The sequence below is a fragment of the Staurois parvus genome, unplaced genomic scaffold (assembly GCF_062004578.1).
Source record: "Staurois parvus isolate SC_StPar_1 unplaced genomic scaffold, SC_StPar_1.0 ptg003720l, whole genome shotgun sequence".
Taxonomy (NCBI): Eukaryota; Metazoa; Chordata; class Amphibia; order Anura; family Ranidae; genus Staurois; species Staurois parvus.
The window spans coordinates 25,580-48,828 of NW_028321516.1; the positions used below are offsets into that span (position 1 = coordinate 25,580).

At 56.8% G+C, this 23,249-nt stretch overlaps 1 protein-coding gene across 1 annotated transcript; it reads left to right on the top strand.

Moving 5' to 3' along the window:
* Window positions 1-1,602: 1,602 nt before the first annotated feature.
* Window positions 1,603-19,567, top strand: LOC149427491 (oxysterol-binding protein-related protein 11-like; the record flags this gene model as incomplete). The annotated part of the gene is made up of 6 exons (XM_089667972.1): window positions 1,603-2,787; window positions 8,745-8,813; window positions 11,210-11,385; window positions 16,589-16,668; window positions 16,865-17,050; window positions 19,366-19,567. Coding segments are annotated over exons 1-6 (838 nt in total), but the record flags the coding sequence as incomplete, so codon positions are not given.
* Between the last annotated feature and the right edge of the window lie 3,682 nt (window positions 19,568-23,249).

Genomic DNA, 23,249 nt, shown 5'->3' on the forward strand with positions numbered 1-23,249 from the left:
CCCCAATATTCTGTACCCTCTATATTCAAGGTCCTCCATATTCTGTACCCTCCATATTCCAGGTCCCCCATATTCCAGATCCTCTATATTCAAAGTCCACCTTTTCTGGACCCTCCATATTCCAGGTGCCCCATATTCCGGACACTTAATATTCCAGGTCCCCCATATTGTGGACCCTCTATATTCCAGGTCACCCATATTATGGACCCTCTATATTCCAGGTCACCCATATTCTGGAACCTCTATATTCCATGGCCCCCATATTCTGGACCCTCTGTATACCAGGTGCCCCATATTCTTAACCCTCCATATTCCAGGTCCCCCATATTCTGGACCCTCCATATTCCAGGTCCCCCATATTCCAGGTGCCCCGTGTTCCAGGTACCCCACATTCTGGACCCTCTATATTCCAGGTGTCCCATATTCCAGGTCCCCCATATTCTGGACCCTCCATATTCCAGGTGTTCCATGTTCCAAGTGTCCCATATTCCGCACCCTCAATATTCCAGGTGCCCCACATTCAGGACCCTCCATATTCCAGATGCCCCATATTATGGACAGTCCATATTCCAGGTTCCCTATATTCTGGACCCTCCACATTCCAGGTGCCCCATATTCTGGACCCTCCATATTCCAGGTGCACCATATTCAAGGATCCCCATATTCTGGACCCTTCATATTTCAGGTGCCCCATGTTCCAGGTCTTCCTGGTCTCCCATATTCTGGACCTTCCATATTCCAGGTGCACCATATTCAAGTTCCCCTTATTCTAGACCCTCCATATTCCAGGTCCCCCTATGTTCCAAGTGTCCCATATTCTGGATCCTCCATATTCCAGGTCCCATCATATTTCAGGTGCCCCACATTCCAGGTCTCCATACTGGACATTCCATATTCAAGGTGCCCCATATATTTTGGACCCTCTATATTCCAGGTCCCCCATACTCCAGAGGAAAGAGCAGATACATATGGCGGGCACTGTGGACAGGATATCGGTGATTTTCTCATTTGTTGGATCAGTGAATTGCAAATGGCTGAGAATTGCGCATTGTGTGCTTTGTGTAGACGATGAACAAGACAGTCGGGGTGAATCTCCATCACCAACCCCGGATTGCCGTGATGTGTGTCATCCCCCATATTTGGAAGGGTCCTCGATATTCCAGGTCCCCAATATTCCTGATATTCCAGGTCCTCCATACTCCTGATATTCCAGGTCCCTCAATATACCAGATCCCTTACATTCCAGGTTCCCAATATTCTGGGTCCCCCACATTCCAGGACCACCATATTTCAGATCCCCAAAATAGCACCTCCCACATATCCAGGCTCTCCAATATTCCAGGTCCCCCATTTTGCAGATTCTTGATATTTCAGATCCCATGTCCCCCATATTCTGGGACCCCAATATTCCAAGCCTTCCATAATATAAATCTCAGGTATTCCAGGTCCCCAATATCCTGGGGCCCCCGTATTTCCATATTACAGGGGCCCATATTCCAGCCCCCTCTTTTCAAGCGACAATACGGCTGATCATTTTCCACCAATCACTGAGAGTTTGGAAGAGTTATTAGCTGGGAAGGGGAATCCGCTCCTCGCAGGCTCCGCCCATCGCCTGGCAAAAGCTGCCAGGAACCAACATGGCGTCCTTCGCGGCCTCGTCGCCATGGGCGTCACGCGACCCGGAAGTGATGGAAGAGTCCTGGCCCAGCCCGGGGGAAGCCGAGGAGGAGACATGCAGAGAGCGGGGGAGAGACACCGGGCCTGAGAGAGAGAGGTGACCCCGAATATAGAGACCCCCAGAGAGAGAGGTGACCCCGAATATAGAGACCCCCTCATCTGTATACCCCAGAAAGAGAGGTGACCCCGAATATAGAGACCCCCTCATCTGTATACCCCAGAGAGAGGAGAACCCCAATATAGACCCCCCTCATCTGTATACCTCCAGAGAGAGGTGACCCCAATATAGACCCCCCTCATCTGTATACCCCCAGAGAGAGAGAGGGGAACCCCAATATAGACCCCCCTCATCTGTATACCCCCAGAGAGAGGTGACCCCAAATATAGAGACCCTCAGAGAGAGGGAGGAACCCCTGGATATATAAACACCCAATAGGGACCCCTCCACCCCAGAATTACACCAACCCCCCTCATCTACTTACCCCTCCCCCACCACCCCTCTATACATCACCTTATACTGACCTCCACCTCAGTATAGGGGACCCCCCATATCTCTAGACCCCCTCCCCCAATATAGGAGGCCCCCATTTCTCTAGACCCCTCCCCCAAGATAGGGGACCCCCATATCTGTAGACCCCTCCCCCAATATAGGGGGCCCCACATAGCTCTAGACCCCCCTCCCCCAATATTGCAGGCCCCCCATATCTCTAGACCCCCTCCCTAATATAGGAGTCCCCCATTTCTCTAGACCCCTCCCCCAATATAGGAGGCCCCTATATCTCTAGACCCCTCCCCCCAAAAAATAGGAGGCCCCGCACATCTGTAGACCCCCCAGTATAGAAGACCTGACCCCCCCTTTCCCGCACTGGAAAGCCCCGCCCTCAGACTGTCAGCTCCTGTGTCTCTGGAGGGGTCACCGCCGGGACAGCCGTCTGATGTATCTGCCAGAGGAGTGACCCCGGAGAGAGCACCCGGTGACCCCACCATGCAGGGTGACCCCTCCTCCACCACCATGAGGGTCTCTGATAGTGACGGCAAGCTGGACGCGGCTCCCAGTCCGCACAACAACCGAGCGGCCCCCCGAGGGGTCAGCAAGGCCTGGCAGTACAGGTGAGGGGGTCCGCTGTGTGGGGGGAGGGGCTGCAGGTGACCACACTGTCATGCCTATTGCACTGGTTTGGGAAGGGGGGTCCACTGTGTGAGGGAGGGGCTGCTGGTGGTTCTGGGGGTGCTGCTATTGCACAGAGAGGAGCAGGGTCTGCAGGAGGAGTTCTGTCCTCTCCGCTGCCAACTGCTGAGATTGGGGGGGCAGACACCAGGGGGTGCTGCTACTGCACAGAGAGGTGCAGGGTCTGCAGGAGGAGTTCTGTCCTCTCTCCTGCTGAGATGAGGGTGGAGATGAGTCTCTCCACAGACAAGTTGCATTACATCATGTCTTGGAATCTGAGGACCCCCGAAGTGGTTTGTGGGGGTCAGTTTAGGGTGGAGTCAGTGGGTGTGTCCTGTATTGCAGGGTGGTCTCAGCAGGCCATCATTGTATACAGAGTGCTGGTGTGACAGGTCCTCTTCACCCTCCATATAACATGTGACTGAGCTGGAAGTCAGCCATCCGGCGGGAGGAATGACATCTGGGTGACACCAGGGAGGTCACATGTGCTGAGTGTCCCGGCGGGAGGAATGACATCTGGGTGACACCAGGGAGGTCACATGTGCTGAGTGTCCCGGCGGGAGGAATGACATCTGGGTGACACCAGGGAGGTCACATGTGCTGAGTGTCCCGGCGGGAGGAATGACATCTGGGTGACACCAGGGAGGTCACATGTGCTGAGTGTCCCGGCGGGAGGAATGACATCTGGGTGACACCAGGGAGGTCACATGTGCTGAGTGTCCCGGCGGGAGGAATGACATCTGGGTGACACCAGGGAGGTCACGTGCTGAGTGTCCCGGCGGGAGGAATGACATCTGGGTGACACCAGGGAGGTCACATGTGCTGAGTGTCCCGGCGGGAGGAATGACATCTGGGTGACACCAGGGAGGTCACATGTGCTGAGTGTCCCGGCGGGAGGAATGACATCTGGGTGACACCAGGGAGGTCACATGTGCTGAGTGTCCCGGCGGGAGGAATGACATCTGGGTGACACCAGGGAGGTCACATGTGCTGAGTGTCCCGGCGGGAGGAATGACATCTGGGTGACACCAGGGAGGTCACATGTGCTGAGTGTCCCGGCGGAAGGAATGACATCTGGGTGACACCAGGGAGGTCACATGTGCTGAGTGTCCCGGTGGGAGGAATGACATCTGGGTGACACCAGGGAGGTCACATGTGCTGAGTGTCCCGGCCACATAAAGGAGTTTCTATAGAGATGCTGCAAACAAACAGATTGTGACATCCTTCAACCAATCACACGATCCGCCCTCTTCCTGTGTGCAGATCACACGGCTATGCAGATCACTTTCAGTTTCTTCCTCTAAATGCTCAGAATAAAACACAACCCCCCTATACCCGGCTCTGTCTGGGGGGAGAGCTCCCCTATACCCGGCTCTGTCTGGGGGGAGAGCTCCCCTATACCCGGCTCTGTCTGGGGGGAGAGCTCCCCTATACCCGGCTCTCTGCGGGGTGCTCTGGGGGGAGAGCCCCCCTATACCTGGCTCTCTGTGGGGTGCTCTGGGGGGAGAGCCCCCCTATACCCGGCTCTGTCTGCCCCCCAATTCTCACCTGAGCCCCATCCCGATCCAGCGACGTGCACAGGATCCGCGGCTGTCCCGGGTGTCTCCCTCCTCATTGGCTGAGACACACTGGCTGTGATTGCCACTATTTTGGGTTATCCCAAAAGCCGGATATACAGGGGGTTGGACAAAAATACGGAAACAGTCCATGATTGGCAGGTGTGAAAGTGACGCCATGTTTGGCGGTGAAATTGATGTAACATTCTTTTGCTTCTGCTGTGTGATGAGACACCTAGCTAACAGGCGGGATGCTGCTAGTAATACGGAATCATGTCGGAGCTTACCGAGCTTCAAAGAGGGCAGATTGTTGGTGCCGGTTAGCTGGAGCCTCTGTGACAAAAGTCGCCGATTCATTTGCCATGTCCATATCAAAGGATATGACGGCGTATACAGCTTCTAGGAAAATGTCATAAGCCCCACCCACATGGTCACCTGACCGAAAGACACAAAAGGACATTCCACAGGATTGTGACCCGGAATAAGGAGACAACCAAAGTGACTGCAGAGCTCGATCTCAGTCTTCTAAATCCCGAGTCCACGAACAGTGCGGAGGGAACTCCATCATCAGGACATTCCCGGGCGAGCTGCGATGGCCGAACCACCAGTGACCGATATTACTGCTCAGAGAGAGCGGTGCAACACCCATAAATGGTGGACGATCGATCGATGGAAGACTGTAATCTAGTTGGATGAATCGATCGTCACACTGTTCCCAACCACCGGACGTGTTTACGTGTGGCCAACACCACCCAAAGCCTACCACCAGGACTGTCTTGTGCCAACTGTAAAGCATGGTGGCGGCGGTGCAATCATGATTCGTCCATATCTTGGTATTCTGCAGGCCCCATCATCACCTTGAAAGGTAAGGTCACTGCCAGCGACTATGTACAAATTGTGGCCGACCATCCCCCCCCAGGGGCACAGACATTGTTTCCGGAAGACAGCGCCATTTACCAAGACCATAATACTCCAATCAGCTGGTGTTGTCAGAACGCGGTTTGCCGAGCATGCAGATGAAGTCCTGCACCTTCTCGGGGGACACCGCAGTCACCGGACCTAAATGTCATGGAGCCGCTACGGTGAACTTTGGAGATCGAGGTCGGGGCTCGATTTCCGGCATCTCTGCGACAACGGGAACGATTTTTGCAGGAAGAGTGGGATTAGATTCCATTATCCACCATCCAAGACTTCTACTTGTCAATTCCCAGGAGATCTCAGGCCGTCTTGGATGCCAAAGGAAGTCCAACACCATATTGGGTAACCATTTCCTTCTACTTGGTGTTTCCATTATTTTGTCCAACCCCTGTCCACGGAGAGTGTTTGATTACCCCCCCCCCCACCACCACCACCACCACCACCACCACCACCACCACCGATGGCCTCTGAGGGATGAAGGTGGAAGCAATGATGATTTTGTCCCATCCAAGTTTGCAGCTTCAGGCTCCATCCCGGCATTGTTTTCTAGTGCTAGTGATTCTCCTTTTTTTTTTGGAAGCCATCCAATTTTACCGCCCTCCGGTGATTCTCTCCGGGTTCTACCGTCCCACCGATGAATATGAAGCTGGTGGTTCTGCCGGCTTACCATAGGGCTGCTCAGGGACCAGAACATCCTCAATCATCTCCATGACATACCAAACCAGAAGCTGCCGCCATGACCAGCGAAGGAAAGCTTCGGATCAAACCCATCCACGTGTGATCCGAAGCTTTCAAGGTTGATGGAGAGATCTGGGGTTTAAAAGACCCCGAATGTCTCAGTAAAGTGGACCTGTCACTGCCCAGGGTATCACAGAGGATTTTGTTTATCCCTTGTGATAGCAATAAAGTTGATTAAAAATCAGAGACAGTGTAAAAACATTTTTAACCACTTCCTGTCCGGCTCATGTACATAAATGGCCAGACGGGAGCAGTGCGGGGGTGGGTGGCAGTTTATAATCGGGCCCTCGCTTTCACTGCCTGAGAGCGCGCGCCACCGCGATCCGGTGCCCGCTGTGTCCAGAGAACACCGATCGCTGTGCGGGATCTCTGTGCGAGGTCCCGATCATGTGATCACTGATTGGCCAATCAGTGATCACATGAACAGTAGTAGACAAGATGTCACTTCCTGACACCATTGCTTACTACGTGTGAAATCTGTGAATGATCACAGAGATCACATGGTACAGGGCTATTCACAACAGGCTTGTACCATGTGGCAAGCTGTGACCAATCACAGCTCACTCAGTATTTCTCAACGGCTGCAGGAATGCAGACAGAGAGAAAGAGAAATGATTGTACATCCTTTATGGGTATAAAAGCAATCAGTTTGAAAAAAGAAAAAAAAAAAAATCTTCATCACCCCCCACAAGTAGTACAGGGTCACCATGGTGATACTACTGCTAGGGTGACAGTATCATGGCAGGGACTGATACTGACCAATGATCTCCCTGCAACTGAGAGAGAAGTGGAGCCACCTTCACTGCCAGGAGGTTCTAGAGCCGGTTCTAGAGTTCTGCACGTAGCACCCCCCCCCCCTGAACTCTGCACTGTGTACGTAGCACCCCCCGCCCCTGAACTCTGCACTCTGTACGTAGCACCCTCCTGAACTCTGCACTCTGTATGTAGCACCCTCCTGAACTCTGCAATCTGTATGTAGCACCCTCCTGAACTCTGCAATCTGTATGTAGCACCCTCCTGAACTCTGCACTCTGTATGTAACACCCTCCTGAACTCTGCAATCTGTATGTAGCACCCTCCTGAACTCTGCACTCTGTACGCAGCACCCTCCTGAACTCTGCACTCTGTATGTAGCACCCTCCTGAACTCTGCACTCTGTATGTAGCACCCTCCTGAACTCTGCACTCTGTATGTAGCACCCTCCTGAACTCTGCACTCTGTATGTAGCACCCTCCTGAACTCTGCACTCTGTATGTAGCACCCTCCTGAACTCTGCACTCTGTATGTAGCACCCTCCTGAACTCTGCACTCTGTATGTAGCACCCTCCTGAACTCTGCACTCTGTACGTAGCACCCCCCGAACTCTGCACTCTGTACGTAGCACCCCCCGAACTCTGCACTCTGTACGTAGCACCCCCCCGAACTCTGCACTCTGTACGTAGCACCCTCCTGAACTCTGCACTGTGTACGTAGCACCCTCCTGAACTCTGCACTCTGTACGTAGCACCCCCCGAACTCTGCACTCTGTACGTAGCACCCGCCTGAACTCTGCACTGTGTACGTAGCACCCTCCTGAACTCTGCACTGTGTACGTAGCACCCTCCTGAACTCTGCACTCTGTTCGTAGCACCCTCCTGAACTCTGCACTCTGTACGTAGCACCCCCCCGAACTCTGCACTCTGTATGTAGCACCCCCCCGAACTCTGCACTCTGTACGTAGCACACTCCTGAACTCTGCACTCTGTATGTAGCACCCTCCTGAACTCTGCACTCTGTATGTAGCACCCTCCTGAACTCTGCACTCTGTATGTAGCACCCCCCCCGAACTCTGCACTCTGTATGTAGCACCCTCCTGAACTCTGCACTCTGTTCGTAGCACCCTCCTGAACTCTGCACTCTGTACGTAGCACCCTCCTGAACTCTGCACTGTGTACGTAGCACCCTCCTGAACTCTGCACTCTGTTCGTAGCACCCCCCGAACTCTGCACTCTGTACGTAGCACCCCCCGAACTCTGCACTCTGTACGTAGCACCCTCCTGAACTCTGCACTCTGTATGTAGCACCCTCCTGAACTCTGCACTCTGTATGTAGCACCCTCCTGAACTCTGCACTCTGTATGTAGCACCCTCCTGAACTCTGCACTCTGTACGTAGCATAGTTTTTAATGCTCCTAAAATGCTCTCAAAACGCCGTATGCACGGTTTTGAGGCGGTTGATAGGCGTTTGCCAAGCGTTAAAACCGCACCACAAACGCCTATAATGAAGTTTAAATGGTATTAACGCTCCGAAAACGCCTCGCAACCGTGTCCCAAAGGCCGGCCAGGCGATTGGTATTCTTAGACACGGCCAGCAATGGCAGCCCCTGGTATGACTTGTCGGGATTGTATGAGTTTTTGTACTGTGTGGTGGTCCCTGTGTGGTGGTCCCTGTGTGGTGGTCCCTGTGTGGTGGTCCCTGTGTGGCGGGCCCCTGCGTGGCGGGCCCTGCGTGGCGGGCCCTATAGGTCTCCATAGATGACATAACATTCCATAGACTGATTATTCAGTATGGTTGGGCTAGTCGGGGTGCATTGTGGGTAAAGGACTGGCCCAGGTTTCCGTTCCCCTGCTGTGTGATACCATATAAGCTGGATGCAGGAATTCGATGCGACTTGTCTCCTCTGACGGACGATTCTCTCTCTCTTGCAGTGACCACATGGAGAACATCTGCGGCTACCTGATGAAGTACACCAACCTAGTGACCGGCTGGCAGTTCCGGTGAGTTCCAGCAGGGGGCGCTCTTCTCATAGATCTGCAGTCACTTCCTCCGGCCGCAGATTCTGGATTCTCTCAAGTTAGGCACATGGACTCGCCTGCCGAGCGGCCCCTGAGCGCCGGGGACTCGCCTGTCGAGTGGCCCCTGAGCGCCGGGGACTCGCCTGCCGAGCGGCCCCTGAGCGCCGGGGACTCGCCTGCCGAGCGGCCCCTGAGCGCCGGGGACTCGCCTGCCGAGCGGCCCCTGAGCGCCGGGGACAAGTCCCAGCATGGGGGGGCAGTGCAGAGTTTGTCCAGGTCCTAATTATGTTCCCGTTTATGATGAAGCCGACGATCGCTGACCAATGATTGTCCGGCATTTTCTGGAGAGGGTTGCAGTGAATTGGCGCAGACGTCGGATCGCTGTGATCCGGAGCCGTTCCCTCGCCAGTCTCTGGATTCCTGGACAGAATATAGAAGTCCTCTGTGAGCTGAGATGTGGAGGGGCCCCGAGGGGAGGGGATGGGAGGTCTGGGGGTCTCTCCATTGATGGGGTAGAAAGGAATCATTCCAATATTACAGGAGAGGTGGGGGGCGGTATTGCATCACGCTGAGGATTCTGGGTAAAGAACATCAACTAACCTGTTATGACTGAAGAATGTCAGATATTCCGAACATTTTCTCCAGGAAGTTTTCACTGTAAAATATCAGAGGTGAGCGCCGCCGGCAGACTGATTCCTCAATACTGGGGTACTAACCAATGTCGTGTGATGTCATCAGACGGAGATGTAATGTAATGAAACCGGAGCTTTGTGATGTCATCAGTGATGTAATGTAATGATCCTTGAGCTGTGTGATGTCATCAGACAATGATGTAATATAATGAGCCCGGAGCTGTGTGATGTCATCAGTGATGTAATATAATGAGCCGGGTACTGTGTGATGTCATCAGTGATGTAATGAGCTTGGAGCTGTGTGATGTCATCAGTAATGTAATGAGCTTGGAGCTGTGTGATGTCATCAATGATGTACTATAATGAGCCGGTGCTGTGTGATGTCATCAGTGATTTAATATAATGAGCTCGGTGCTGTGTGATGTCATCAGTGATGTAATGTAATGAGCCGGTGCTGTGTGATGTCATCAGTGATGTAATATAATGAGCTCGGAGCTGTGTGATGTCATCAATGATGTAATATAATGAGCTCGGAGCTGTGTGATGTCATCAATGATGTAATAAAATGAGCTCGGAGCTGTGTGATGTCATCAATGATGTAATAAACTGAGCTCGGAGCTGTGATGTCATCAGTGATGTAATATAATGAGCTCGGAGCGGTGTGATGTCATCAATGATATAATGAGCTCAGAGCTGTGTGATGTCATCAATGATGTAATATAATGACCCCGGAGCTGTGTGATGTCATCAATGATGTAATATAATGAGCTCAGAGCTGTGTGATGTCATCAGTGATGTAATATAATGACCCCGGTGCTGTGTGATGTCATCAGTGATATAATATAATGACCCCGGAGCGGTGTGATGTCATCAGTGATGTAATATAATGACCCCGGAGCGGTGTGATGTCATCAGTGATGTAATATAATGACCCCGGGGCTGTGTGATGTCATCAGTAATGTAATATGATGTCCCCGGGGCTGTGTGATGTCATCAGTGATGTAATATGATGACCCCGGGGCTGTGTGATGTCATCAGTGATGTAATATCATGACCCCGGAGCGGTGTGATGTCATCAGTGATGTAATATAATGACCCCGGAGCGGTGTGATGTCATCAGTGATGTAATATAATGACCCCGGAGCGGTGTGATGTCATCAGTGATGTAATATAATGACCCCGGAGCGGTGTGATGTCATCAGTGATGTAATATAATGACCCCGGAGCTGTGTGATGTCATCAGTGATGTAATAAATTGACCCCGGAGCTGTGTGATGTCATCAGTGATGTAATATCATGACCGCGGAGCGGTGTGATGTCATCAGTGATGTAATATCATGACCCCGGAGCTGTGTGATGTCATCAGTGATGTAATATCATGACCCCGGAGCTGTATGATGTCATCAGTGATGTAATATAATTCCCCCGGAGCTGTATGATGTCATCAGTGATGTAATATAATGACCCCGGAGCGGTGTGATGTCATCAGTGATGTAATATAATGACCCCGGAGCGGTGTGATGTCATCAGTGATGTAATATAATGACCCCGGAGCGGTGTGATGTCATCAGTGATGTAATAAATTGACCCCGGAGCTGTGTGATGTCATCAGTGATGTAATATCATGATCCCGGAGCTGTGTGATGTCATCAGTGATGTAATATAGACCTCACGGTATGGAGTTCTCCGTTGTACAGTGTGAGGTGTTTTGTGCTTTTTCTAGACAATTCTTCTTCTTCTCTTCAGGTTTTTTGTCCTGAACAATGAGGCCGGCCTGCTGGAGTACTTTGTGAATGAGCAGTCTAAGAACCAGAAGGCGAGGGGGACGGTGCAGCTGGCGGGGGCCGTCATCTCCCCCAGTGATGAAGACTCTCACACCTTCACTGTGAACGCAGCCAGCGGAGAGCTCTACAAACTGAGAGGTGAGGGGCCACGTGTGGGGGCCACCTAGTGGAGGGCTTGTCACCAACATACACAGGCGGCTGCTGGGCCATATCGCTGCCGTGGCATCCAGTCTCCTCATTCAGCTGCTGCAGATTATGTGCTGAGCCCTGTCTGTGCTGGGAAAATGTTTTTATTGGGCGGGGTGTGCAGAGGATGGTCAGAGCCCCACCCACGTCTGATAATGGCAGTGTAGCCCCACCCACGTCTGATAATGAAAGGGTAGCCCCACCCACGTCTGATAATAAAAAGGGTAGCCCCACCCATGTCTGATAATGAAAGGGTAGCCCCACCCACGTCTGATAATAAAATGGGTAGCCCCACCCACGTCTGATAATGAAAGGGTAGCCCCACCCACTTCTGATAATGGCAGTGTAGCCCCACCCGCGTCTGATAATGAAAGGGTAGCCCCACCCACGTCTGATAATAAAAAGGGTAGCCCCACCAATGTCTGATAATGGAAGCGTAGCCCCCCCCACGTCTGATAATGGAAGGGTAGCCCCACCCACGTCTGATAATGAAAGGGTAGCCCCACCCACGTCTAATAATGGAAGGGTAGCTCCACCCACGTCTGATAATGGAAGGGTAGCCCCACCCACGTCTGATAATGAAAGGGTAGCCCCACCCACGTCTAATAATGAAAGGGTAGCTCTACCCACGTCTGATAATGGAAGGGTAGCTCCACCCACGTCTGATAATGGAAGAGTAGCTCCACCCACGTCTGATAATGGAAGGGTAGCTCCACCCACGTCTGATAATGGAAGGGTAGCTCCACCCACGTCTGATAATGGAAGGGTAGCTCCACCCACGTCTGATAATGGAAGGGTAGCTCCACCCACGTCTGATAATGGAAGGGTAGCTCCACCCACGTCTGATAATGGAAGGGTAGCTCCACCCACATCTGATAATGGAAGGGTAGCTCCACCCACGTCTGATAATGGAAGGGTAGCTCCACCCACGTCTGATAATGGAAGGGTAGCTCCACCCACGTCTGATAATGGAAGGGTAGCCCCACCCACATCTGATAATGAAAGGGGAGCCCCACCCACATCTGATAATGAAAGGGGAGCCCCACCCACGTCTGATAATGAAAGGGGAGCCCCACCCACGTCTGATAATGAAAGGGGAGCCCCTCCCACGTCTGATAATGAAAGGGGAGCCCCACCCACGTCTGATAATGAATGGGTAGCCCCACCCACGTCTGATAATGAATGGGTAGCCCCACCCACGTCTGATAATGAATGGGTAGCCCCACCCACGTCTGACCAGGGAAGCGTAGCCCCACCCACGTCTGACCAGGGAAGCGTAGCCCCACCCACGTCTGACCAGGGCAGCGTAGCCCCACCCACGTCTGACCAGGGCAGCGTAGCCCCACCCACGTCTGACCAGGGCAGCGTAGCCCCACCCACGTCTGACCAGGGCAGCGTAGCCCCACCCACGTCTGACCAGGGCAGCGTAGCCCCACCCACGTCTGACCAGGGCAGCGTAGCCCCACCCACGTCTGACCAGGGCAGCGTAGCCCCACCCACGTCTGACCAGGGCAGCGTAGCCCCACCCACGTCTGACCAGGGCAGCGTAGCCCCACCCACGTCTGACCAGGGCAGCGTAGCCCCACCCACGTCTGACCAGGGCAGCGTAGCCCCACCCACGTCTGACCAGGGCAGCGTAGCCCCACCCACGTCTGACCAGGGCAGCGTAGCCCCACCCACGTCTGACCAGGGCAGCGTAGCCCCACCCACGTCTGACCATAGGGAAGCTGCTTGCTCCTAGCAGTGACAAATGTCACATCCTCTGTGGGCCCCGTCACACCTCCACATGTTCATTTGTATGACGTATACATGTGATTCTTCATGTGAAGGTGATCATTCAGGATGGGGAGTTTCCACGCCGCGGATGTGTTCTGCGTTTACCATTCATATCAGTGGTGTCAGAGCTCCATGCTTGTACACTCACACAAGTGCAAGATGCCATATATATAAAAACGCACACCTTGCCCGCCCTACCCCCCCCCCCCCCCCCGGCATTTCTGTCCGATAACGCACCGCTTCACCCAGAAAATTGCTGCCATGACAAATGTTCCGGCCTTTCATGTCCATTTCTTGTGTTTGTATCGGTGACACAAAAAAGTGGAGAAACAAAAAGTAAAATGTGACCCATTCCATGAAAACCCCCAAAAATGGACCGAACAGAATTATTGGCACATTCTTAAAATTGTAAAAAATAATTGCATTCCAGGTCTGTGACGCTCCTGTAATTTGTCATTAGACTCTTCCGTATCCATGACCAGGCGCTGACAACATAGAAATCCCACCGACAACCAGGGACAATGGTGACACATGGCCTCCACCTTTCTGTTGGGTGTCTCTGTGGGCCGCATGGAGGAGAGAAAGAGCAGCAAAGAACTGTCTGAGGATTGGAGAACAAAAATTGTGGACAATCTCAAGGTGACAAGTCCATCTCCAGAGATCTTCATGTTCCTGTGTCCACTGTGTGCAACATTGTCAAAGTTCACAGCCCATGGTACTGTAGCTAATCTCCCTGGATGTGGATGAAAGAGAAAAATTGATCAAAGATTGCAACGAAGGATTGTTGGAATGGTCGATGAAGAACCTCCAACTTCCAGACAAATCCCAGCTGACCTTCAGGCACCGGGTACAACTGTGTCCGCTCCCACTATACGTCACCATCTGAATGAGAAGGGGCGCTATGGGAGGAGACCCAGGAGGACCCCACTGCTGACACAGAAATATGGGAGGAGACCCAAGAGGACCCCACCGCTGACACAGAAATATGGTGTGAGACCCAGGAGGACCCCACCGCTGACACAGAAATATGGTGTGAGACCCAGGAGGACCCCACCGCTGACACAGAAATATGGGGGGAGACCCAGGAGGACCCCGCCGCTGACACAGAAATATGGTGTGAGACCCAGGAGGACCGCACTGCTGACACAGAAATATGGTGTGAGACCCAGGAGGACCCCACCGCTGACACAGAAATATGGTAGGAGACCCAAGAGGACCCCACCGCTGACACAGAAATATGGTGTGAGACCCAGGAGGACCCCACCGCTGACACAGAAATATGGTGTGAGACCCAGGAGGACCCCACCGCTGACACAGAAATATGGGGGGAGACCCAGGAGGACCCCGCCGCTGACACAGAAATATGGTGTGAGACCCAGGAGGACCGCACTGCTGACACAGAAATATGGTGTGAGACCCAGGAGGACCCCACCGCTGACACAGAAATATGGTAGGAGACCCAGGAGGACCCCACTGCTGACACAGAAATATGGGAGGAGACCCAAGAGGACCCCACCGCTGACACAGAAATATGGGAGGAGACCCAGGAGGACCCCACCGCTGACACAGAAATATGGGAGGAGACCCAGGAGGACCCCACCGCTGACACAGAAATATGGTAGGAGACCCAAGAGGACCCCACCGCTGACACAGAAATATGGTAGGAGACCCAGGAGGACCCCACCGCTGACACAGAAATATGGGAGTAGGCCCAGGAGGACCCCACTGCTGACACAGAAATATGGGAGGAGACCCAGGAGGACCCCACTGCTGACACAGAAATATGGGAGGAGACCCAGGAGGACCCCACCGCTGACACAGAAATATGGGAGGAGACCCAGGAGGACCCCACCGCTGACACAGAAATATGGGAGGAGACCCAGGAGGACCCCACTGCTGACACAGAAATTTGGGAGGAGACCCAGGAGGACCCCACTGCTGACACAAATATGGGAGGAGACCCAGGAGGACCCCACCGCTGACACAGAAATATGGGAGGAGACCCAGGAGGACCCCACCGCTGACACAGAAACATATTGGAAGTCAGATTGGAGTTTACCAAAACTTACCTGAGGAAGCCAAAATCCTTCTGGGAGAATGTGCTGGGGACAGACGGAACAAAATGGCAGCTTTTTGGTAAAGCCCATCATTCTACTGTTTTCAGAAAAAGCAATGAGGCCTTCGAAGGAAAGAATCCAGTCCCTCCAGTCACACATGGTGGGGGGTCACAGTCCCTCCAGTCACACATGGTGGGGGGTCACAGTCCCTCCAGTCACACATGGTGGGGGGTCACAGTCCCTCCAGTCACACATGGTGGGGGGTCACAGTCCCTCCAGTCACACATGGTGGGGGGTCACTGATGGTTTGGGGTTGCTTTGCTGCTTCAGGCACTGGATGTCTTGGCTGTGTGCATGGCATTATTAAATCTGAAGACCATCAATGAATTCTGGGGTACAATGTAGGGCCCGGTGTCAGAAAGTTGGGTCTCCATCAGAGGTCATGGGTCTTCCAGCAGGACAATGACCCAAAGCACACGTCACAAAGCACCCAGAAATGGTTTCAGACAAAGCGCTGGAGAGGACTGAACTGGCCAGCAATGAGTCCAGATCTCCATCCCATAGAGCTCCAGTGGAGAGATCTCAGGACAGCAGTTGGGGAAAGGAACCTTCCAATCTGAGAGACCCGGAGCAGTTGGGGAAAGGAACCTTTCAATCTGAGAGACCCGGAGCAGTTGGGGAAAGGAACCTTCCAATCTGAGAGACCTGGAGCAGTTGGGGAAAGGAACCCTTCCAATCTGAGAGACCCGGAGCAGTTGGGGAAAGGAACCTTCCAATCTGAGAGACCCGGAGACGTTGGGAAAGGAACCCTTCCAATCTGAGAGACCCGGAGCAGTTGGGGAAAGGGACCCTTCCAATCTGAGAGACCCGGAGCAGTTGGTGGAAGAGGAGAGATCCAAAATTCCAGGAGAGAGGTGGAGGAAACTCATTGATGGAGACAGGAAGCCATTGACTTCAGTGCATTTTTTCCAAGGGGTGTGTCGCCAAATATTACATGGAGGGTGCCAATAATTTTGTCCGGTCCATTTTTGGGGTTATGCGTGGAATGGGTCAGATTTGGCTTTTTGTTTCTCCACTTTTTTGTGTCACCGATACAAACACAATACAGAAACATGAGAAACATTTGTCGTTGCAGCAATTTTCTGGGTGATATTTCCAATAATGGGGTGTAAGTTGCCTTTCCATCGTTCTGTGTACGATTGTCGGGGCGTTGGGCGATTTCTGTCACTGCATTGTGTCTGTGGGGTGATCAGAGACAACGGCCCGATCCTTGCTGTGTTCTCTGCACCAGTCATGGCTGACCTTCTCTTCTCTCCTCTCAGCCAGCGATGCCAAGGAGCGCCAACATTGGGTGAGCCGACTGCAGATCTGTACCCAGCACCACACAGAGGCCATCGGAAAGGTGAGGGGGGGGTATATACGCACATTCAGAGGGGTCACCTCGCAATGTATGGGACCAATCAGAGTGTTCCTCCACCTCCTGCTATAAATCGTTCTGCAGTAGGCCTGTCAGATCTGTAAGACGTGATTTCTGATTGGTTCTCTGCATTGTCTTCCTCCATGTTGGTCCTCATTCTTCTCTTCCTTCTGATTGGCAGAACAACCCTCCTCTGAAGTCTCGCAGCTTCTCTTTAGCCTCCCAGGGCAGCGGGAACTCTCCGGGCTCCCAGCGGCGGCCCAGTCAGAACGCGGCGTCGTTCTTCAACATCGGCCATCACCGAGCGTTGCCCGCCAACCGCAAAGCACAGATTTTACAGCCGGACCACCTAGGAGAGGTCAGAGAGGTGAGGGATGGCTTTGTCAGCAGGGTGTGTGTGTCCCGCCCCCGCCCCGCCCCGCCCCAGGGGGCCTCCCTAGGAGAGGTCAGAGAGGTGAGGGATGGCTTTGTCAGCAGGGTGTGTGTATCCCGCCCCGCCCTGCCCCGCCCCAGGGGGCCTCCCTAGGAGAGGTCAGAGAGGTGAGGGATGGCTTTGTCAGCAGGGTGTGTGTATCCCGCCCCCCCCCCCACACCCCAGGGGGCCTCCCTAGGAGAGGTCAGAGAGGTGAGGGATGGCTTTGTCAGCAGGGTGTGTGTACCCCGCCCCCCCTGCCCCGCCCCGCCCCAGGGGGCCTCCCTGATATGACGCATTTTATATATTATGACTCCAGTGAAGGTGGAATGTAGGAAACTTTCACACAGAAAACCTCAGAAGTTCAGTGTTTTCTGGTAACATTGTCTGTGGATGATGGAATTATCGATGATATAAATCGTGATCAGCCGTCCTCTCCGCCCCCCCCCCCCCCCCCGTGTCGGTGAGCGCTGTGCTGGCCGTACAGAGTTTTACACATTGTGTGCTTTGTCCGGAAAGTGGCCCCCGCCTCGGCCACCCGATCTCACCCCAGAGATCCCTTACACCGTGTATGTGGAAAATGTGTAATGTAGACGTGATGGGACTGATTGTCCGACGGAGGCGCTGAGTGATCCGGAAATCAGACACCCTCCATACTGACCTAGAAATATATGTGAGTGCGGGGTAACCGAGGGGTGAGGGGGGCCACACTGCCCTGCGGGGGGAGGGTCTGCAGGGATACAGATAGCAAAGAAACATAAACCCCTCCCCCATCCCGGGGATTATCACCATTCCTTAAGAGAAAAGGGACGTGTGATGAGGGATCTGCAGATCCTCCGGGATATTCGGGAACCCGAATTCATACAACCCACTGTGATCATGTGACCTCCTATAGTCTGTGTACCAGAACATCGCTGCTGGGCTGACACCCCTCTTCTCTTCTCCCCTCTCCTCTTCTCCACTTTCCTCTCCCTCTTCTCAACGATCACCCTCTCTTTTCTTTCTCCACATCTCCCCCCCTTCCTCCTCCATCTGACCTCCTCCTTCCTTCCTCCATCTCTCTCTTCCCCTCTTCCTTCATCCACCCACCCTTCCCCCCCCCCCTCCATCGCTTTCCCCCTTCCTCCCCCTCCATCGTTCTCCCCCCTCCATCACTCTCCGCTCCCCCCCCCCCCCTCCATCGCTCTCCCCTCCCCCCCCCCTCCATCGCTCTCCCCTCCCCCCCCCCTCCATCGCTCTCCCCTCCCCCCCCCCTCCATCGCTCTCCCCCTTTCCCCATCCATCGCTCTCCCCCTTTCCCCATCCATCGCTCCCCCCCCCTCCATCGCTCTCCCCTTCACCACCCATCGCTCTCCCCTTCACCCCCCCATCGCTCTCCCCCTCCATTTCTCTCCCCCTTCCCCCCCTCCATTTCTCTCCCCCTTCCCCCCCTCCATTTCTCTCCCCCTTCCCCCCCCCCTCCATTTCTCTCCCCCTTCCTCCCCCTCCATCGTTCTCCCCCCTCCATCACTCTCCGCTCCCCCCCCCCCTCCATCGCTCTCCCCTCCCCCCCCCCTCCATCGCTCTCCCCCTTCCCCCCTCCATCGCTCTCCCCCTTCCCCCCTCCATCGCTCTCCCCCTTCCCCCATCCATCGCTCTCCCCTTCACCCCCCATCGCTCTCCCCTTCACCCCCCCCCCATCGCTCTCCCCCTTCCCCCCCTCCATTTCTCTCCCCCTTCCCCCCCTCCATTTCTCTCCCCCTTCCCCCCCTCCATTTCTCTCCCCCTTCCCCCCCCTCCATTTCTCTCCCCCTTCCCCCCCCTCCATTTCTCTCCCCCTTCCCCCCCCTCCATTTCTCTCCCCCTTCCCCCCTCCATTTCTCTCCCCCTTCCCCCCTCCATTTCTCTCCCCCTTCCCCCCCTCCATTTCTCTCCCCCTTCCCCCCCTCCATTTCTCTCCCCCTTTCCCCCTCCATTTCTCTCCCCCTTTCCCCCTCCATTTCTCTCCCCCTTTCCCCCTCCATTTCTCTCCCCCTTCCCCCCTCCATCTCCCCCCCCCCCCTTCCTCCCTCCATCTCTCTGCCCCCCTTCCTCCATCTCTCTGCCCCCCTTCCTCCCTCCATCTCTCTGCCTCCCTCCCTCCCTCCATCTCTCTGCCCCCCTTCCTCCCTCCCTCCATCTCTCCCCCCCCCTCCTCCTTCCCTTCATCTCTTCCTCCCTCCATCTCTCCTTTCCTACTTTCGTCTCCCCCCCCCCCCCCCTCCTATCTCTCCTTTCCTCCCCCCATCCAGATGATGAGTCGGGCTGAGAGTCAGCAGAGGGACCTCATGCGTACAATTGAAGGTCTGCCATCTAGTGGTCATTTGAGTTCTCTGGACCAGGACCTCCTCCTGCTGAAAGCCACTTCCATGGCCACACTGAACTGCCTGAATGATTGCTTCCACATGCTGCACCAGCAACACACGGCCTTACACAAGAGTACACTGCCAGTGGGTGAGTACAGCTTTGTATACCCGGCCTCAGATATGGGTCTGTACTATGGGCTGCACTCCTGCCTGGCAGCATCAAAGCCTGCCCCCCCTCCTGCCTGGCAGCATCAAAGCCTGCCCGCCCCCTCCTGCCTGGCAGCATCAAAGCCTGCCCGCCCCCTCCTGCCTGGCAGCATCAAAGCCTGCCCGCCCCCTCCTGCCTGGCAGCATCAAAGCCTGCCCGCCCCCTCCTGCCTGGCAGCATCAAAGCCTGCCCCCCCTCCTGCCTGGCAGCATCAAAGCCTGCCCGCCCCCTCCTGCCTGGCAGCATCAAAGCCTGCCCGCCCCCTCCTGCCTGGCAGCATCAAAGCCTGCCCGCCCCCTCCTGCCTGGCAGCATCAAAGCCTGCCCGCCCCCTCCTGCCTGGCAGCATCAAAGCCTGCCCGCCCCCTCCTGCCTGGCAGCATCAAAGCCTGCCCGCCCCCTCCTGCCTGGCAGCATCAAAGCCTGCCCGCCCCCTCCTGCCTGGCAGCATCAAAGCCTGCCCGCCCCCTCCTGCCTGGCAGCATCAAAGCCTGCCCGCCCCCTCCTGCCTGGCAGCATCAAAGCCTGCCCGCCCCCTCCTGCCTGGCAGCATCAAAGCCTGCCCGCCCCTTCCTGCCTGGCAGCATCAAAGCCTGCCCGCCCCTTCCTGCCTGGCAGCATCAAAGCCTGCCCGCCCCTTCCTGCCTGGCAGCATCAAAGCCTGCCCGCCCCTTCCTGCCTGGCAGCAGCAAAGCCTGCCCGCCCCCTCCTGCCTGGAAACATCAAAGCCTGCCCGCCCCCTCCTGCCTGGCAGCATCAAAGCCTGCCCGCCCCCTCCTGCCTGGAAACATCAAAGCCTGCCCGCCCCCTCCTGCCTGGAAACATCAAAGCCTGCCCGCCCCCTCCTGCCTGGCAGCATAAAAGCCTGCCCGCCCCTTCCTGCCTGGCAGCATCAAAGCCTGCCCGCCCCCTCCTGCCTGGAAACACCAAAGCCTGCCCGCCCCCTCCTGCCTGGCGGCGTCAAAGCCTGCCCGCCCCCTCCTGCCTGGCGGCGTCAAAGCCTGCCCGCCCCCTCCTGCCTGGCGGCGTCAAAGCCTGCCCGCCCCCTCCTGCCTGGCGGCGTCAAAGCCTGCCCGCCCCCTCCTGCCTGGCGGCGTCAAAGCCTGCCCGCCCCCTCCTGCCTGGCGGCGTCAAAGCCTGCCCGCCCCCTCCTGCCTGGCGGCGTCAAAGCCTGCCCGCCCCCTCCTGCCTGGCGGCGTCAAAGCCTGCCCGCCCCCTCCTGCCTGGCGGCGTCAAAGCCTGCCCGCCCCCTCCTGCCTGGCGGCGTCAAAGCCTGCCCGCCCCCTCCTGCCTGGCGGCGTCAAAGCCTGCCCGCCCCCTCCTGCCTGGCGGCGTCAAAGCCTGCCCGCCCCCACCTGCCTGGCGGCGTCAAAGCCTGCCCGCCCCCTCCTGCCTGGCGGCGTCAAAGCCTGCCCGCCCCCTCCTGCCTGGCGGCGTCAAAGCCTGCCCGCCCCCTCCTGCCTGGCGGCGTCAAAGCCTGCCCGCCCCCTCCTGCCTGGCGGCGTCAAAGCCTGCCCGCCCCCTCCTGCCTGGCGGCGTCAAAGGCTGCCCGCCCCCTCCTGCCTGGCGGCGTCAAAGGCTGCCCGCCCCCTCCTGCCTGGCGGCGTCAAAGGCTGCCCGCCCCCTCCTGCCTGGCGGCGTCAAAGGCTGCCCGCCCCCTCCTGCCTGGCGGCGTCAAAGCCTGCCCGCCCCCTCCTGCCTGGCGGCGTCAAAGCCTGCCCCCCCTCCTGCCTGGCAGCATCAAAGCCTGCCCGCCCCCTCCTGCCTGGCAGCATCAAAGCCTGCCCGCCCCCTCCTGCCTGGCAGCATCAAAGCCTGCCCGCCCCCTCCTGCCTGGCAGCATCAAAGCCTGCCCGCCCCCTCCTGCCTGGCAGCATCAAAGCCTGCCCGCCCCCTCCTGCCTGGCAGCATCAAAGCCTGCCCGCCCCCTCCTGCCTGGCAGCATCAAAGCCTGCCCCCCCTCCTGCCTGGCAGCATCAAAGCCTGCCCCCCCTCCTGCCTGGCAGCATCAAAGCCTGCCCGCCCCCTCCTGCCTGGCAGCATCAAAGCCTGCCCGCCCCCTCCTGCCTGGCAGCATCAAAGCCTGCCCGCCCCCTCCTGCCTGGCAGCATCAAAGCCTGCCCGCCCCCTCCTGCCTGGCAGCATCAAAGCCTGTCCGCCCCCTCCTGCCTGGCAGCATCAAAGCCTGCCCGCCCCCTCCTGCCTGGCAGCATCAAAGCCTGCCCGCCCCCTCCTGCCTGGCAGCATCAAAGCCTGCCCGCCCCCTCCTGCCTGGCAGCATCAAAGCCTGCCCGCCCCCTCCTGCCTGGCAGCATCAAAGCCTGCCCGCCCCTTCCTGCCTGGCAGCAGCAAAGCCTGCCCGCCCCCTCCTGCCTGGAAACATCAAAGCCTGCCCGCCCCCTCCTGCCTGGCAGCATCAAAGCCTGCCCGCCCCCTCCTGCCTGGAAACATCAAAGCCTGCCCGCCCCCTCCTGCCTGGAAACATCAAAGCCTGCCCGCCCCCTCCTGCCTGGCAGCATCAAAGCCTGCCCGCCCCTTCCTGCCTGGCAGCATCAAAGCCTGCCCGCCCCCTCCTGCCTGGAAACACCAAAGCCTGCCCGCCCCCTCCTGCCTGGCGGCGTCAAAGCCTGCCCGCCCCCTCCTGCCTGGCGGCGTCAAAGCCTGCCCGCCCCCTCCTGCCTGGCGGCGTCAAAGCCTGCCCGCCCCCTCCTGCCTGGCGGCGTCAAAGCCTGCCCGCCCCCTCCTGCCTGGCGGCGTCAAAGCCTGCCCGCCCCCTCCTGCCTGGCGGCGTCAAAGCCTGCCCGCCCCCTCCTGCCTGGCGGCGTCAAAGGCTGCCCGCCCCCTCCTGCCTGGCGGCGTCAAAGGCTGCCCGCCCCCTCCTGCCTGGCGGCGTCAAAGGCTGCCCGCCCCCTCCTGCCTGGCGGCGTCAAAGGCTGCCCGCCCCCTCCTGCCTGGCGGCGTCAAAGGCTGCCCGCCCCCTCCTGCCTGGCGGCGTCAAAGGCTGCCCGCCCCCTCCTGCCTGGCGGCGTCAAAGGCTGCCCGCCCCCTCCTGCCTGGCGGCGTCAAAGGCTGCCCGCCCCCTCCTGCCTGGCGGCGTCAAAGGCTGCCCGCCCCCTCCTGCCTGGCGGCGTCAAAGGCTGCCCGCCCCCTCCTGCCTGGCGGCGTCAAAGGCTGCCCGCCCCCTCCTGCCTGGCGGCGTCAAAGGCTGCCCGCCCCCTCCTGCCTGGCGGCGTCAAAGGCTGCCCGCCCCGTCCTGCCTCAAGAGGATTCCCGTTGGACTGTGATGCTGGCCATTATAGCAATGGGCCAATAGGAACATGTATGAGGCAGCATGAAGCCCACTAGAATGTCCTGGCATTGGGCCTTCCAGGCAGTTTGTGGAAAGGCTTCCCTGAAGAGTGGAGGACGTCGTAGCCACGGGGGGGGGGTGGGGTGGGGGGGGGGGGGGAGTCTATGTTCATGGCTATGGAGAAGCCCAACCCCACGTTAAGGGCCGTGGGGGAGGGCAACCCCACATTCCCCACATTAAGGGCCGTGGGGGAGGGCAACCCCCACATTAAGGGCCGTGGGGGAGGGCAACCCCACATTAAGGGCCGTGGGGGAGGGCAACCCCACATTAAGGG